Source organism: Lonchura striata, chromosome 18, assembly GCF_046129695.1.
Source record: "Lonchura striata isolate bLonStr1 chromosome 18, bLonStr1.mat, whole genome shotgun sequence".
Classification (NCBI taxonomy): Eukaryota; Metazoa; Chordata; class Aves; order Passeriformes; family Estrildidae; genus Lonchura; species Lonchura striata.
The window spans coordinates 14,455,418-14,473,904 of record NC_134620.1 but is presented as its reverse complement, the minus strand read 5'-3'; the positions used below and the strand labels follow the sequence as shown (position 1 = coordinate 14,473,904).

The 18,487-nt window shown below is 43.3% G+C and overlaps 1 protein-coding gene across 1 annotated transcript in view; it reads right to left on the bottom strand.

The window, feature by feature from the left end:
* GLT1D1 (glycosyltransferase 1 domain containing 1) overlaps window positions 1–15,545 on the bottom strand; it is a 39,528-nt gene extending 23,983 nt beyond the window's left edge. The window contains exons 1-4 of the mRNA XM_021545077.3: window positions 15,181–15,545; window positions 7,944–8,092; window positions 5,914–6,019; window positions 2,975–3,026 (exon numbers count right to left, since the gene is read on the bottom strand). Of these exons, the coding sequence (XP_021400752.2) occupies window positions 2,975–3,026; window positions 5,914–6,019; window positions 7,944–8,092; window positions 15,181–15,248 (375 nt within the window). The 5' untranslated portion in view covers window positions 15,249–15,545. The remainder of the gene's footprint in view (window positions 1–2,974; window positions 3,027–5,913; window positions 6,020–7,943; window positions 8,093–15,180) is intronic.
* Window positions 15,546–18,487: the final 2,942 nt, after the last annotated feature.

The window sequence follows — 18,487 nt, the reverse complement described above, 5'->3', positions numbered from 1 at the left end:
ATGGTATCACTGAATCAATTTTGCAATAAACACAACTACCAAGTTAGTACAAATACATTTCTAGTTTTTTATCCTTTCTTATGATAATTACCCTGCTTTTCTGGACTAAAACAAATTTCAACTATCTAGCTGAAAATCAGCCCTAGTTCCCAAAAAGCTGTTGGTCGTGGAAGACTGGTTTTGAAAATCCAGTTTCTGTTTATCCATAATACAATTTATAAACATATCAGTTTCAGAAACTGCTGTCAAATGTACAGACCTTCCTAGACTGGAAAACTGGTGCCTGGTAGCTACTGCAGAACATTCACAAATAAAAATTGTAAAATAAATTACCTTAAAATAGCTGTAGTAAAAGAAGTAATTACTACACTTCCAAAGTCACTCCTCAAGTGCTGTTATTTAATTTAAGTAATTAAAAAAGCAATTTCCTGTTTCAATATCTTTCTATAACTCCAACTGTGGATTTGTGGAATACTTTTTTTTTTAATGAAAAAAAAAAAAAATTCAGAAACAAACTTCTGGCAACCAATTCTCAAAGCAGTCAGCTCAGAAAACAGGAAGCCACAGAAGTGATTTTTTTTTTTTTTAAATTTTTTTTCTAATTGCAGAGATTTTGGTTTTCCCTGTTGTTCCTTTGTGGCTGCCCCTCAGTCCCCTGCCCAGGCACTGCAGTTACTAAAAATGAACTGGGGAAAAATACTGAAAGAAAAGAGGTCACTTAAAAAGGCATCTCCAAGCAGCTCACAGATGGGAAGGAGGTGGTTTCTGAGAATCAGAGTGAACAATGTCACCAAAATTACACCAAAAAGCAGCAAATCCACATGGGAATGAAGTGGGGGAGAAGGAAACAACTCTGTGCCACAGTGGGAACCTGAGGATATTCCATGGACTTCAACTTTCTTGAACTTTTGTGTTCAAAGGATTTAAAAATAATAAAAATAGTTTAATGCCTCATTAGATGGTTTTATTACTCAACACTGGACCGTCTCTGACTAGCGTTTTGAATTACACAGCACGATAAAAAAGATAAAATGACAAAAAGCCCCTGGCAGCAATGGGCAGCACTGTGAGCTGGAGGCCAGCTCCAGCCCCGAGCTCTGCAGCAGAACGGGACTGAGCCAAAGAGAGAAACACGAGAGGAGGAGGAGGGAAGGCAGGGGGGCAGCAGCCCTGCCTCTGCTGGCTCAGGCACCCTCAGCTCCTGGAAACACCGAGTTTAAAAAGAACTTCCAAGTTTCACAAAGAACTTCCAAGTTTCCAAAAGAAGTTCCAGCTCAGCATCCTCGTCCTGCCCCGCTGGACCTGGCTGGCTCCGGGCAGCAAAACCAAGCCTGGGAGCAGCAGCAGGAAACCAGCAGAGCCTGGGGGGCACAGGGATGTGCTCACATCTACAGAGCAATTTTATGGTCTTTATTTTCAATGGGATTGAGGAGAGAGGAAAATGAATGCTAATAGAAAGGGCTTAGGCAATTCCTCTGCAGCAGTTTTGTGCTGCTGAAATGAAATGCTGACCGTAAGCACGAGATCTGCTACAGGATTTCAAATGCACTTGGAATACAGATTATTACAAGGGCTGGACTGCATACTTCATAATTAAGGGTAATTTATGCAATGAAATAGAAAAGAATTTGTTGGAAGAGACAGCCTTTGAGCACACTGCAATTGCTTACATGTCTTTAATTTAAATTCTTAAGTGACTAGCTCAACAAATGAGATTATTATCTTATTCCACATTAAGGAATAAAGCATCTGACAGCAGTGTGAGTTAAAATGTAAAAATCAGGAATATCCCAGGAGCTGTGGGTGAAGGATGTGCTCATGCTCTTCCCTGCCTGGGAGCAGAGCTGTGGCATTTGCTCTCAGCCTTCAGCACCTGGGCACAGGTCAGCAGCTGGGATTTCAGTTTAGGACGTGACAGATCCCAATTCCCTGCCTGCCACAGACCCCAAAGCACTGAATTGGTCTCACAGGCCCCAAGTACAAAAGTGCTTAGGAAATCAAAGCCTGGTACCTAAAAGCATGTGAGGGGCTGATTTTGAAATTATTTCAAAGCTCAATTTTATTTCTTCTCCTTCACTCTGTTACTTTTGTCCTTTTCTTGCTTAATATCTCTGACAGAAGCTGTGCCCTTTCCTATTTACCCATCATAAAGTTCATTGTAGTAACTATTAAAACCAAATTACATTTGTAAAATAAAACACCAAATCCCATGTCTGCTCATGTATCCTTTTAATGCAAATAGACTTTAAAAATCAATTAATGCTGAAATAAGGCATTGTATATCCTCCTGCTGTGTTGTGCCAGCTCCACTCTCAGTGATGATTTTTTAGGCAAGAGTGCATTAATGGTTATAGCGTGATGGAAATTAGAACTGAAGATGTACCAAGCACTTTGTTTCAGCTCCTGGCATTAATTGTTCAGCTTCAGCTGCTGTTTCCAAGGTGAGCTGAGTGGAGCCAACACCCAGCAGGAGGGAGGGAGGGGGGTCCTGCCTTGCTGGCTCCTGCTCAGCCCTCACTGGACCTGCTGCTCAGCACAGCAAATCTCATTCACCTCTGCAGTTCACCTTAAGAAGTTCATTCTATTTCCAGAATTGACAAAACAAGTGTTTTTAAATGATACTGCCAAAATCTGTATTGTAACTAATGCTGTCTGGAGGAATTTTGTCAGCATGAAGTTTAGTAAATAATGCCAAAAGAAACAATTTGACATCAGGAGAGACTCGGTAACAACAAATGATTTAAGTGTTGTAGAGAAACACTTCCTAAGCTGTTCTACACTTCTAATACTAAACAGCTTTTAATGGCAGATCTCTCTGACCTGCTGAAGTACATCAACACGAAATGCTTTGTCTGAGAGGACAAGCAGGGCTGGAACAATGCAGATTATTGCAATTCTCTAGCACTACTCAGGGCACATTTTAGCAGGATGCATATCTGCTAATACTGTAAGCATTGCCATCACACAAACATACCCACTCTGCTGCTGCCAGCTCCTTCATTTCCACTGTGAAAGCCACTGCAAACCTGGTTAAAAGGACAAAAATAGTTGGGATCATCTGCTTAAAGTGTTTAAACATAAAAAAAACTACTTCAGAAAAACCCTTGATAAGAACTAAGGTCAGAGGCTTACAAAGCTGATCCCAGCTGAAAGACAGAAAGCAGAAAAGACTTGTTCCAGCCAGCAGCAGCTCCTCAGGCTTTCCAACCCAGAGCTCTGGGGAAGGTGAAGTGAGGATTTCTGAAATAAGAGAAACCCCAAATAACGGGGACAGCTGCCAGTTTACCCCAATTCATGCACACAGCTGCAGCAGGAGCCTTTTCACAGCCAGAGCAGAGGTGAGCAGGGAGCTGAACTGCTTGGACAATGGCCAGTGCCACTGTGAGTGCCATCCAAAGGAGATGTCAGAGCTTTCTCGGGGTTCCACCTTGTGCCAGCCTTTGGGGGATGTGTGCTGGGCTGTCCCCGTGCACAGCAGGGACACAGAGGCCACCCAAAGGCAGCAGTGACAGCAACACTCTCCTTTTCTGGCTGTCCCAGCACAGCCAACAAAGGGCAGATTTCTAAACACACCCGAAAAGCAAGTTACCCTAACTGCACCTTGGTGGAGCACCCAGCAGCTGTAGGAGATGTTCTCACACACAGTTAGTGAAGACCCCTGTTCAGGGAGATCTCAAGAACACACTGGGTTTTAATGTAGCTGTAAGCTGTACTGGAGCACAAACAAATGCTTTGGATGCTCTCAAATGGAATTTCAGCGTCAGGTGGACCCAAAAATGTGGCCATCTCTGGAGACCCGCAGTCCTGTGGAAAACAATGTTTGAATGGCTCCTTCCCACGAGACAAGCCAAGCTTCTGCTTAGCAAAACACTTTTTTAAATTCCTGGTAGAGATACTGAATATAAAGCAGAGGTCATCACACATCGCCCTGACGGTTCAGTGCTTCTTTTTCATGTAATTTCCTAAATGTTTCTGTCCTGGGCCAAGCCTCTGACACCTTAAAGGTTCCAGATAAAGCACAACAGCCACAACCAGGACAGAGCTTCTCCACTGCAGATGTTCTGTCATCATTTGAGGGCATGAAATCACAACCATTCATTAGAATTCCCATAAATGCTGAATTATGACTCCTATTTTTTTGTTGAAACAAACCTTCTTCCCCTACATTTGTTCTGTAGGATCTGCTTTATGGCCCTCCAATGAATTTCACACACACAACTTGACAGCTTTAAGGTTATTAAAGCTCTGCAAATGCTCGTTTTGTCAAGTTACACATGCTCCCTTCCCAGATTTTGCAATTATCCTTTCAATACATCACATTAACAAGCATAAAAAGATGTTGCTTCTAAGTCTACAAAATACTGTTCAATAGGAAAAAAAATACCCTAGAGGAGTACAAGCACCATTTAGAGGAATTTGATTAAAAATGAAACCCTCATAAGGCTAGACAGTGCTCAATAGTTTGTTTTATGGAATGCGGTGGGATATTGTACTGGACAGGTAATCTACAATTCATGATGCTTTCTGCTTAGAACCCTGCAATCAATAAAGAAAAAAGAAATCAATGTTTCTTTTAATAACTATGCAATGAATAACACCAGTGATGCTACTGGAGAAGAGCTACATTCACAATAACTTCTAGAAAACTGAGATGCTTTTCCTGTAGCAGAGAAAATATTGTAAACTGCATAAGGATATTGCAATACATTTTGAAATATCATGGATAATTCAAGCTATTAAGGTATACTTCAGGTTCCCAACTCAATACCACTAAAAAACATTCAGTAAAGCAGTTTTTGTAATAGCTGTATTTGTGACAGACAATATTTTAAACAGAGATGGATCAAATGGACACACTGAGAGATGGTTTTAATGTATTTATCATTTTGCACAGTGCTGAAATTCATCTGACACATTAGATATCTTTTTCTTTTCCTTCAGACCTGTTGAAAGAATAACTTCTGATTATTTGGTAACAAAAGTAAACAAGTTCATAAATTTTCTCCTGAGTGGAACCTTCAGTTGCTTTCAGCTCCAAGGCACACTGAGACACCAGAACGTGCCCTAATGATTCTTCAGTGAGTGTGATTAAGTGCTACCTTTAAAATCTGTTTACTTACACATTTTACAGGGGATTACAGACAGAGCAGCACATCTCTGCCAGCCTTAAGTGAGCCAATAATAGCTGGGAAATAGAATGGCATCAGCAAGGATAAACCAGGAGAGAGAAGCCTGGTGCAGATCCTGCTGGCCCAAAATCCATCCTGCTCTGGGCTTGCAACAACAAAAAGCTTTCCTCCCCCACCATGGCCATGAGCAAACACTGCTAAAGTCAACAAACCTTTGGATCAGTCAGGAGAAAACTTCTTTTCTGGGGATGTTGAAACCATGAAAAATGCTCAGAAGTCTTTTTAGTTTTTAGTAATCTCCTCTGGTTTGTGATAATTCTCGATCTACATTTGATGACTACACTGGCATGTCACTAAAACTTTCCAGATTTTAAAACACCCTGAGAACACTCCCGTGTCATTTCACCTAAAATCAGAGAGAATTTGCTTCAAGACTTTTTTTACTGTCTGCTTCTTTGCTCATGACCCAGGGAAAGGATCACATTAGCAGGAGAAAAAAAATAGAATTTAAAAAATCTGCTTGTACTTGAGGGATCCACCTTTCAACAAGGCATTCTGTCAACAAGCTGTGTGTGAGAAACAGGGAGATACAGAACAAACTGCACACAGACTGCATTTTCTGATCAAATAATATCAGGCAATAACAGGTAAAGATCACCAGGGTTTCAAAAGTCCAGCCTTTGTCTGCTGGCCTACACATCTTCCAGTGAGTATGGGAAACTTCCCAAAAGATCTGCCATACAAAAATACAATTTCCTGTCAGAAATCTCACCCCTGCTCTTACCTGGCTTTCTCCAGCACTGCTCCCATTACCTGGCGCTTCTCTTTACATTTGATATCTTCATTTACATCTGTCCCACCAAAGATGATTCCAAAAGGAATTTTGCTCCCTGCAAAGCAATGAGAAGTTGGCCAATGTGTCCATGTAATGATCAGGAGTGAAAAAGTACACTGATAATACTGAATCACCTATCTGAGCAGAAAGCTTTGAAAAGGAAACTTGAATTTTCATTTTTTAGTACTGTAACCCCACACACAATAACAGCATTTTCACAGGACATCAAACCAAATGGGAAACAAAGTTTGTTGACAAAAATAGAAAATGTACCATAGATTTCACATTTGCATTTGACAATTATGTGAGCTGTGAGATCAGGATTTATTAGCATTGCTAATTTCCTCATTACTAAATGAGAAAGCAAGCAAAAAGAATGCAAGACTAATTACCAACCTGGCTACTTGGAGAATTTCCTTGGCATTTGTTGATATTATACTCTAATGTTTGCAGGTGGAGGGAATTAATGTGCACTATCAAAGCACCACTGCCTCTCATCTTCAAGAGACAGGCTGTCTGTAATACCATATAAAATATGTACTGCCTCTTTTATAAATTAAAAAAATGAATAGTTATGATGTCATCTAGTACCTGTGTTGATCCTGCAAACAGAATTTCCAGGATGAGGTCAAGCAGATCAATAGCATGGCAGCAATGGTGGTATGAGTACAATCAGTACATTTCTAAATGTTCTAGGAGCCAGGAATGTTCTCTGAATCCCTTTTTTCCTCCCAGAAGTCTGCAATAACTTTACACGATGATCATCCCAGCAATCTTGCTGTTACTGCCCTGCCTTTCAGAGATTTTTGGGTTATTTTTCTTTAAGTTACAGTACATACTTTTTAGAACAGTGTAACTGATTTATTTAAATTCCTGAGCTTTTGTAAAGTATCAGGCTTTTCAGGTCACTTGGGACTTTGAAAAGATAACAGCATCAGCATTTGGGCATTTCCATGCAAGTGAAACACCAGTAAAATTTTACTCCAATAAACAGTTAAAATTCAACTTTATCTTTTTTTCCTCAGCAAAAATCCCCACAAATATGATGCTCAGACTTTCATACGCCTCTTCCAAAACAATTCAAGGTCTTGTCAAAAACCCAATCATTTCTGTGTTCCAACAAGCCTTAATTCCTAGGTTAGCACAGCTCATTTTACAGACTCGTTTTGTATTTGTATTTCAGGTCCCTGCTGAAATCAGAACTCCTCTGGAACAAAAGAAACCCAGGCACAGCAGACGTGGTAATTCAGGCTGTCTGCAAACCCCTGGGGCAAACTGGGGGGCACTGCTGAAGCCTCCAAAGCAGAACTGCCCCCAGCTCAGTGAAGGATGCAATTATGTGCCTGTGTTCCAGGGAACAGATTTCTGCAATACAAGTGGTCTCAGCAAAGCATGCAAACTTGCAATTTCAGTAGGTGACTGCCTGTAATTTCCAGAGCCAGTGTTTCTAGTGTATCATTAGTGGCAGGCTAAAATTTTGTTCTACGTGGCTAGAGAGGATAGAAAATTTTATTATTTGTCTGATAACATCCTGTCTCCTACAGTTTAGCTGACAGGAATGTTATTTCACGTTGAAAAACCCTGACTCATTTTTGAGCAGAAAAATCAAATTAGTCTCCCTGCCTTCTTCCATTTGAGCCCAGCTCTACTTAGCCAAGCCATTGTCCTCTGAAAGAACACATTTGCTGAAAGGATCCTAATGTTAATGTAATGCTCTTATCCTGATGTAGTTAAAGCACTTAATTATCAAAAGCACTGTGTGGTTTAAAAGTACATTTATTTTGTTCTCTCTGTATCAGATCTCCCATTGAGAGGGATTTTTAGCATTTCTGAAGGTTTGCTGAAGCGGATAAACAGAGTAAGGATATTCTGTGTGGGTTTATACTTTTATAGCCATGTATAACAGTTAGGATTCATTCTCTCCCCTTGCAGGACTTTTTTAGGAGGTATTGCTTATTGCCAAGCAGAAAGAGGATTACCTTGCAGCAGTCTGCCTCCTTTGTAGAGGTGAATGGCCAGGGCTGCATCAAACTTGTCTGTGGAGGTCAGGTTTGCTATTTCAGTTGGACTTTCATACATGAAAGCATCTTTAAGAACACAGATATGACCTGCAGCATGTAGATGATCCCTTCATTATTGGAACAAATAAAAAGAGAATAAAGAAGTCACTATTAATGTTAAAGGCACACCAGTATATGAAGCAAACTTAATCAAAACATTTTTCCTTAAACTTTGCTCTGACTTTCAACTTTATGCCTTTTTGTTCAAGTAACCAGGAGCTGTTTACAAGGATGTTCTTTTTCCTGGAAGGTATTTGTTATCTTCAGCACTGTGAAGCCACAGCATGCTTCCAAGCAATGTAACACTGCATGGGCCAAGCCTGATCAACACAACTTCCAAGAATCAGAAAAAATGAAGTATGCCCAGGACCCTTCCTGACCCAACTTATTATTCTGAAACCCTCCCTTTGCAGGTTTTGTCAGACCTTGCTCTTAGAGATTCTCAGACCCTTGTTCTGGAGAAAGGACACCAAGTGAAGAAAGCACAAACATGTCCAGCCCATCAATGCTACTAAAACCACAGAACATCAAGAATGAATGCATCAAGAAAGCCAGGGAGCTGAACAGGTTCCCCTTCTGTTTGATGGTGGATTTCATTGCTTCTTGTCTTAGCTCACCCATTTATAAACCAGGCAAAGGATAATTGAAGTATAAGCAAAAAACGATACAAAAATAATTATACAAATACCTTCATAACCTGCTTTAAAAATCTCAGTTCCAAACAGAAGAAACAACAAACCCAACAACAAATCCCTGACCATCAGCCTGCCCATTCACCTTCAGCTAGAGTGGTTCTCACATTAAAACACTGATGCCAAGGCTGCCAGGCTCAAGGAGCTGATGGGTTACAGACAGCTTTACTCCTCCCCTGAAAGCACAATCAGGTATCAATGTTCCCAAGAACAGCAGCCAAAAAACACAGAGGAGAAAATCTGTGTCTGCTGCCACGGAGGGTTTGCATCGCCAGGATCACAAAAACACCACAAGAACGTTCTCTGCTTATTCCCTATTGTGGCAGTGGATTGATTTCTCATTGTGTGTTAATTGTGCTGGCATTAAAATCCTGCTAGCTCATTGACTTCCTGGATAATGTTGGCTTTCATTTCCTGATTATTGCATAGCCTCCCAAGAAATGGGATTTTCTGTCCTGCAGAAATTGGTGCTCAAAGTGCTGTAAAATGTCTGGAGGCCTCGGAAGGAATGCATTAGCACTGTATCAGCCAGAGCTCCACTGGCACAACATATGGTGCTGCATTTCTTCCCTATCCTAAAAAGAAACTCCATTTAATTCCACTGTTCGCAACGAGACCAATAAATTATGATAAATGCTAATAAATAATAAAACACAGGCACATTTTAAGCTCCTTCTGTACACTGCTGAGCAATTATTAACACCAGTTGCCCCATGAACTGGTTCCAAGTACCTGCCTTGCTCTTGAAAGAGGTTCTCAATTTATATCACAATAATGATGCCCAAATCTCCCAGCTGTGGAGAGAAAATCTCTCTGGCAAATACTTGGGATGCTCGTGCATGCATTCCATAATTTCACAGGTGCTCATTAAACGGTCTAAAAGGATTTTTTTTTACATCAGTATTCCAATTACCATAAATCACTATCATGTACAAGCAATATGTTTGCATATTTCAATTAATTTGAAAATAACTCTCTCTGGACATCAGGAATCAAGGAACTCAGCCAGGAATGCCAATCAAAAGTAGTTTTTTTGTAAAATATCCTAGGGATGACTACTTCTCCTGCACACTTTCCACAGCTCCACATCTCCCTGGGGAATGACAGCTGTTCCTGCAGTAAATAGAGAGGGACTCCCTCAAGTGTTCCGAGGCTCAGAAATTGTGCATTACCTCTACTTCAATTTTTTCTTTTTTACCAGATTTTTATTCTACTCAGGAGCACGTAAAAAAATTTGCATACATCTTTAGAAGGAAAAATAAGCAAATATTCCCAGAATAATTCAAATTCCCAGATTTAAAGAGGCCTTGATCCCCTAAACATTCCATTGAGTTTGATAACATTAATCACAAGCTTCAAATTATGCATATATGGAAATACATGTGTGTAGAAGCTGAGTTATTGGGTTGTATTTAAGTACTGAAATTTACAGTGTTATTTTCATGTTTTCTAAATGGCTTTTCATCTTTATAACCAAGAAAAGCAGACTGATTTTCACACATATGCTGTTACCAAGGAACATGATTAGGAGTGCTGCAAAGTTGTTGCAGGGGATTTTTTTGGAAGACTGATCTGTCTGTGAAGTCACAGATGTCCCTGAATGAAGCCAAGGCAGAGGAGACACATTATCCATAGCTCTTCTCCTGCTGGCAAATGTCTCTTCACATTATTCTGCCATTTCATAAACAAATACTTTGTGAATGAGAAATAAAAATTAACCCAGCTCCTGCTGTCTGGGAATCAACGACAACACTGGAAATGCCAAATCTCACGGCTACATTTTCTCTCCATCACAGTTCTTAATGCAGGAGATAAATTCCCAAGTGTCTTAACAAACCCTGAACGTTGCTTGGATCCAGAATTTGCCTTGCCGGGTTCTTCCCTTCTACTGAAACTCTCATGGAAGCCAATGCCATGACTTGGGGAAATAATATTTCTGAAGTGGAGGTGAGCTGTCAGATTCCAGATTTTGGGTGTTTTTCTAGGCAGAAAGCATCAGGGAGAACTTCAGCCATTCAGTAAATGTGAAGGAGCATTTTTAGAAGCACATTATACTGGCCACTGCTTACTCTGTGCTATTAATACACACCTGAGTATTGGACAAAGTATTTCCCAGTCCCCCTCGTTTCATCATTCAGGAAATTAATTTCTCTTTTGTTTGGTACATTTTTTATATTCTTTGGAAATCACAAAGCTTTTAAGTAAAATTTTTAAGTGTGTTCCCTGGATCTATACTGTGTGCAGAGATCCTGCTAAAAGGTACAGCCCTTTTCTGACACATTTTCACTTTGAGATCTCTACACAAAAAACATTTTTCTCTAACACATCTATGAAATACCAAGCGATGTTTTACAATGTTTAATTTTTTATTCCCTACGTAATTGATCACTACTCCTCACTCTGCCTGGCTAGCAGCATCCCCTCCTTCAGCATGGATCTGCAGTTCACAGGTTTTCATAGAAGGAAACAGTTTCAGAGTTCCAAACACAGCCTGGCTTATGAGAAGGCTCAGGAGTTGAAAGTGTGCTTATTTATAAGGTATTATGGTTGTGAAACTTGCTCTGTTTTCTGTGATATCTCCTTTCAGAAACATTTACGTTCTAAATTTCAACTGATACTGATTTAATGGAATTACTTGCAGACAAAGAATGTTTGATTTCCAAAAAGTTCCTGGTAGGTGGATACACTGACACTTCTTGAATGGCACAAAATAGGCTTCGTCCCAAAATATTAATTATCTCTTTCCCTCAGCTGTCTGTTCTGCACAGCAGCTGTGCACCAACTACTGTTAAATGTATATGGCACAATTCAGAGCTTGTTAAGGGAGCAGAGCCATTGCACTGCCTCTTAGAAACTTGGCCAGACCTGAATACTCACAATTCCCACTGAAGCTCATCAAATTACAAGAGCTGAAACCCTGCCTGATCCCCTGTTTTCTTTGTAAATGATCTGGTTTTTTCAGAATTGTTAAAACAACATGTCCTTCAGTTCATTTCCCTCTCAAACTTCTCCTTGACACAACACAGACAAATTGCATTGGCATGAGTGAACCATGAATAAAGTTCACTGCGAATCACAGGAATAAAAATTCCCGCGAGTGTGGATGGGGACCAGCTCCTCCTGTGTTCTGAAATCAGTAACTGAGCTTTGGAAGGACCAAAGAGCTCTGCAAAGCTTCAACCTGTGCTACAAACAGTTCCTGCAGTGCAAACCATGGTGTTAGCGAGGGCAGCCCTGGATCTCGTGCCAAGGTGCAGATGAACACCTGTCCTGCAGGTCCCTGCTCTGGGGATGGCTGTGCAGAGCCAGCAGCAATGTCCCAGCAGGGATGTCCCAGCAGGAATGTCCCATCCTGAGCAGGAGTGTCCCAGCAGGAATGTCCCAGCAGGATGTCCCAGCCTGAGCAGGGATGTCCCAGCCCCTGGACAGAGCCAGCAGGGAGGTGCAGGAGTCCCACACCTGCCCTGGGAGTGTTCTCCTGTGGGATTCCAACACTGGCACACAGGGTAAAACAAAATAGCAGAAGTTTTTGGATTACTGAACAACTCCAATAAATGTCTAAGCTCAGACCCAATTGTCAAGATGAATGTTGACAACGTTGGATTTGTGGGTTTAATTCTCTTGCAGTTGATTACCTGGAGATTTACAGAATGGCTGTCTCAACTGGCCAGTGAGACAAAACAATTTCTCCCTCTCCAGAAAACATTTACATATTGGCAAAACAGTTAATCTAAATCTTTCTAATTAACCTATTAATTCCAGATTTCTATTCCTCCTTACTACCAAGTAATAAAAGATGAACAAAACATTTCAAGGGGCAGGGAAGAATAATTTCTTCGTTGATCTCAATTCTAAGGCTGAACAATGGCAGCCTAACTAAAGACTTTTGCTTAGTGCTGTATTCTTTATTCATTGTTCATATTTTTAAGGTGATTAAAGATTATGCACACCAATAGGAATAAAGCCCAAAGCACATTCATTATACCACTTGTTTTAGCAAGTTGATTTTTAGCCAAATTAGATTCTGGTACCTTTGTCACCACTTACTTTAAACTCAGGAAATGAGTATCTTATTTATGAAAAGATGAAGCAGTTATTGGAAGAGCTGTAGTATCATAAACAGAGTATACACTGTGATATTAAGCCATAAAATTAGTCTATGCTGGCAAGCACTCAACCCAGAGACAATGTCATTGTTTCATTTATATTTAACCAAAAGTTTCAAATGAAAAAAAAATTGAACAAATAACTTCCTAAGCATACACAGAGACACAGGGGAGGCCAAATATTAATTGGAATGTGTGTTTGATGTGTATTAACATACACAATACAAAGTTTATCACGTGCACAGCCAAGACTTTGGCCACACGTATAGGCTTCATGGGCTTTTTTGAATGGCATAAAATCTTAAGAAAACCAGTATTTGATAGAAATACCTGCACAGGATGCTTTTAGTGATGACCTGACTAGCCTTTTAATCAGAAAGATGGACTTAATTGCTAGCTTATACTCTTTTTCCCAGATCAGAATTTTCTTTCCCTGAAGGCTCAATAATATTATTTCAATAAATAACATTTACAGTTGGTGATAAAACAGGAACTGAACATGACAAGTTACTCTCAACCACTCTTTCCACTGGAATCCTTTACTCAGCTTTACTGTGAGCACGAATTAAGTTTACCTTTCATTCTTTCTGTTTGGAGCTCTGTGTGCATGAGAAAGCAGTGACCACTTTGTGTGAGGAATTCCTACACTTTGTGTGAGGAACTCCCATATTTTGTGTGAGGAACCGCTGCACTCTGTGCAAGGAGAATTCCCACACTTTGTGCGAGGAGCTCCCACACTCTGTGAGAATTCCCAAACTTTGTGCAGGAGCTCCCACACTCTGCGAGAGGAATTCTAAATGTATATCTGACTTCCCTCAAAGTGGAAAAAGAAGGTAAGTAAATATTTAATTTGTAAAGGTAGAGTAAATAACCTTGTAGAAGAAAAATGAGCAGTGCCCAACAATGTGCCCAACAATAACTAGTTTCGCATTATCCAGTAAGAGCAAAGGGTAAAATGGACATGCAGAATGCCACAGGAACTCTGCTGGAATGTATAGGCATAAAAATAAGTGTGTGTATATATATATATATATATATATATATATATATATTTACTTGTTTTGTCTCAAAATTTTAGTAGCAATTATTGCTTTAAAATAGCAAAACCTTCATCTTTCTCTGGACTTTTTATCTTCAGTGCCTGGGCGACTGACAGGATCAGCAGATATGCCCTACCAGTACCTTATACAACAGAGTAGCCCTGCAGAAGTCTAAGGTTGACTTGATATGACACAAGCAGCATGAAAACTTAATGTCTGAGGATGTTTCTATCTATAACACCACATGTGAGATAATGCACAGATCAAGCAGAATATCCCAAGAGATTAATCTGATTAAACTGTGGATGACTTTTAGATAAGATGAAACCAAATCGTTATTTAGGGCCTCAAGAGGACAAAACCATTGGGAAATGGTTTTATTTTTATAGTGACTTTTTTTTTCAATAGCTGACATGCACAGTGAAGCCCCAGCAGCAATTCTTCCATCCACATCCCCTTTCGACGTCACAGAAAGAGCTAACCGAGGACATTGGGAATAATTCTGCGGTTGTGTTCGCCCGTGCGATTTCCCAGCACTGCATCCCCGTGTCCGACATCCCCCCGGGAGCCGCGTGCGGAACCCGCAGCACGGGCGGCAGCGGAGCGGCTGTGGCACAGCTGCTGCGGGCACAGCGGCGCTGCCCGCGGCGCTGCCCTGCCGCCCTCCGCAGCGCCTGTGCCGCCCCCGCGGCCGCTGCGCGGGGCACGCTGCGGGCGAGGCACCCGGCCCCCGTGCCGGCCGCGCGGCGCCGGTGCGCGGTGGGTGCCGGTGCCCGGGGGGTGCCCGCCCCCGCGGGGTGCCGGTGCGCGGTGGGTGCCCGCCCCCGGTGGGTGCCGGTGCGCGGTGGGTGCCCGACCCCGGTGGGTGCCGGTGCGCGGTGGGTGCCCGACCCCGGTGGGTGCCGGTGCGCGGTGGGTGCCCGACCCCGGGGGGTGCCCGCCCCCGGTGGGTGCCGGTGCGCGGTGGGTGCCGGTCCCCGCTGGGTGCCGCCCCCGCGGGGTGCCCGCCCCCGGTGGGTGCCGGTCCCCGCTGGGTGCCGGTCCCCGCTGGGTGCCGGTCCCCGCTGGGCGCCGGTGCGCGGTGGGTGCCGGTCCCCGCTGGGTGCCGGTCCCCGCTGGGTGCCCGTCCCCGGTGGGTGCCCGCCCCCGGTGGGTGCCCGCGGTGCCCGGTGGGTGCCGCCCCCGGGGGGTGCCCGCGGTGCCCGGGCTCGGCCGCCGCCCCCGCGCAGCCCGGCCGGCGGAGCCGCCGCCGTGCGCCGGCGCGGGCAGCGCATGGCGGGCGCGGAGCGCAGCGCATCCTTCCCAGCGCGGCACTTACCGGATCCTGGCGGCCGTGGTGGCGTTGCCGGTCTGTGCCCGCAGACACGCCAGCAGCAGCAGCCGCATAGCGGCCGCTCCGCTCCGCCCGCCGCCGCCTCACCTGCCCGCGGCCCCCGGAAACGGCGCCGCGGAGCGGGGCCGAGCGGCCGCGGCCCCCGGCCCTGCGGGATGGGCCAGCCTGGCCAGAGGGCACTTGGCTACCGAGCCAGAGCTTTGGGTGCCTTCCACAGCTCGGCACCGCGCTGTGTCCTCGCTAGGCACAGAGATGACATGCTCAGATTGTCAATTCTAAGGGCTCCCGAGAAGAGCATCGCAGCCTCTGCCTCCCGATGCCACCCAGGAGGTGCCTCATGCTCGGTGCAGGAATGCCGATAGGAAAATACCTAACCACCAGAACAGCCAGAGGAATGCATTAGTCTGAAGAATAAGGCAATGGCATGGTCGAAGACCACTCCCAGCATCAGGAAAGCCACATAAAGAAGCAGAACCAAAGGTCCGTGAGACCAGGGAAAAGGCAAGAAACCACAGCAACAGCAGAACCCAAAGATACAACAAAACAGGGAAGAAAAAGGAACAAACCTGGACTCCAGATGAAGAAAAGCACATCCCAAAGCAGCAAGCCAGTGTTCAGGATAAAAGGGCAGCTACAGCCACAAACTCGGGGCAGCAGGCAGGAAGGTGAGAGGCCAGTTTGGGGAGTTCGTTGGGACATTAATAGGAAACAGGTGGCTGATGGCAGATTCTCACCTCAACTTATTTCAACGTCTTGTAAAAGTATTGAGACCAGGTGCAGGACATTGGTGGTGATGAGAGGGGGGGCTGAGTGGACAGAAAACTCTCTTTTTTGCTTATAACCTGGTTGCCTGATGTAATTCACCACAGGGTCACACAGATGCTAGCTTCCCCAAAGGCTGGAGAAGATGGGGAAAAGTGGGTTTCAAAAACTGCAGTGCCTTGTTATTTTGGCCTAAATTACTCTTCAAATTTCAGTGTCAGGTAGATAGAGAAAAACATGCTGCATGCTGAAGAATATTGAATTTAATGATATTTGAAACAGTACTTCTTCCAATAAATTGTGTGGATTTCTGAGGCTAACAGGTGTTCTGGAATTGAGGGTTTAGAACTTGTAAAGACACACACTGGAGTGGGTTCTGGCAAACTGTAAACATTTTGCTAGGCAGGCCCGTGTTTTGCTAATGAATCTTAGTGCTGCAGAGCTGTGTTAGCTGCATCTCACTGAGATATCACTTAGATTTAGCACAACATTCTTTAGGCCAAATTCCACCGGAACTAAAAATTTTGGCTGCAACCTAGAAGAGCAACAAATCCTGCAGAAATGCTAAAAATAGGGTAAACGCTAATCTAAGGGTAGGCAGAACCAAACCATTGGTTCTAGAATGGTTGTGTCACCATTCTAGGGAGTGTTACTGGCAGGAAATCCCACTCCTGCTGAGATGTGGAGGGCTTGTGTCAGTCTGGCCAGGATTCCAGCCTCGAAGCGGCCCACGTGAAGCACATTTGGGCTTCTCGGTTGTCCCAGAGCTGAAGGTGTCCCACGGGCTGTGTGAGACTTGCACAGCCGCCCCGCGGCCCCTCCTGGCTCCACAATCTCCTCACTCCCCATCCAGGGGTGTCAGCAGGCAGCTCTGGCACTGTGTGCCCAGAGCAGCCTGTGCCACTGAGGATGGAGATTCTCCAGGCGTACCCCGAAGCAGGGTGTCTGCCTGTGGCTCAGAAAGCCACGTTTTGTGCTAACAAAAGATGTCCTACACCTTTAGTGTGCAACACAAAGAAGACAAAAACGCAAACGTTAAAGTAAGACAAAGCCTGCTCCATGAGAAATGAGGAAACTCAACCAGTCACCTGAGAAATAAGGAGGAAATAAAGGAAACATTCAAAGAGATCTTAACATTTTATCACTATTTATGGTAACTCTGGCTTTATGCTGTATAGGCCTTGCCTAAAAAAAAATAATCTGGAAATGTGCAGCACTGTATCTTGGAAACATGGACATGGCACGAATGTTTTCCTGTATAGACACAGCTGCATTCATTGTGTGCACAGACGGTCGTGGATGTATCACAATGAACTTCGAAACACACTGTAGCTAAGGATTGATTGGAGGGAAACGAAAACCTCCTTCCTCAGCTGCTGCACTTCCAGAGAGAATGTATGGGTTCTACCAGTGAGGTGTGGATTTCAGGGAGAGTGCCTGCACCTCTGTACCTGAAGAGCTAGGTAACATCTTAATGTACATTTCAACTACTGCTCAGCATTGGTAGGTGTTCGTACCAGTTGTGGGATAGGTCAGTGTAGAAATCTCACCTCACTCACCAAGGTCAATTTATGAAGGGTCTAAAACATGAAAATAAGAAATAGATATGAAATACACATGAAAATAACAATAATACAAAGTGTGCCTCATTACTTTGAGTCTCCAGAAAATACTACTAAACTCCTCAGAAACTGCAATCACAGCTAATATGACAATACTGTATTAAGTTAGGAAAATGTAATTTTGTTACAGAATCAGTCATGTTACAGTAGTTCACAAGGAAATGTCTGTACAGCTGGTTGCTTTTTCCTCATTGTCCTTTGTCATGAAATTTCTTAACTGCTTAAGAAAGCAAATATATTTAATGAGTCATTTTTATGGCATATGTTATTTACAAAGGCCCATTATTGAACGAATATATTTACTTTTGCAAGCATCACTTGGTCCCTTACCAACATGGCTCCAAAGTAAGTCATGCCTAAATGTTTGGTATGTAACCACATTATGTCAATAAATTTAACTTTCTCACTGAAAACACACAACCAGCCATGTCTTACCCACTTTGTTCTGGCCAAAAATAAGACTTTAAGATCTGCTGCTGAAGACAATGTGATACATTCACAACGTTTACCTCAACATGTGTAATTGCAGCACATCTCAGGGTTGTAATCTTGCAACCGCTGATTTATGTTTTCCCATTTTAACCACATGCTTTGTCCCACTGAAATCAGAGTGGTCATTCTCCATGTGCACCTGCGTAATTCCTGCATGCCCTCACACCCAGCTGCTGCTCCCACCCCTGAGTCACCAGGCACATCCTGGGTGCTGAGCCAGGCCCAAACATAAAAACACATATAAAACCAGCCTTTTACAGTGCACATTTATCACCTTTTCCTGCTGAAAGGCCTTGTTGTGCGACAACCTTAAACTACAGCATTAAATAACCCTAAAAACCCCAAAGATGATTTGTGGTCTGGAGCATCTCTGAGAGAATGTGGGAGCTGGGTCTGTTTAGTCTCAAGAAGGCTGA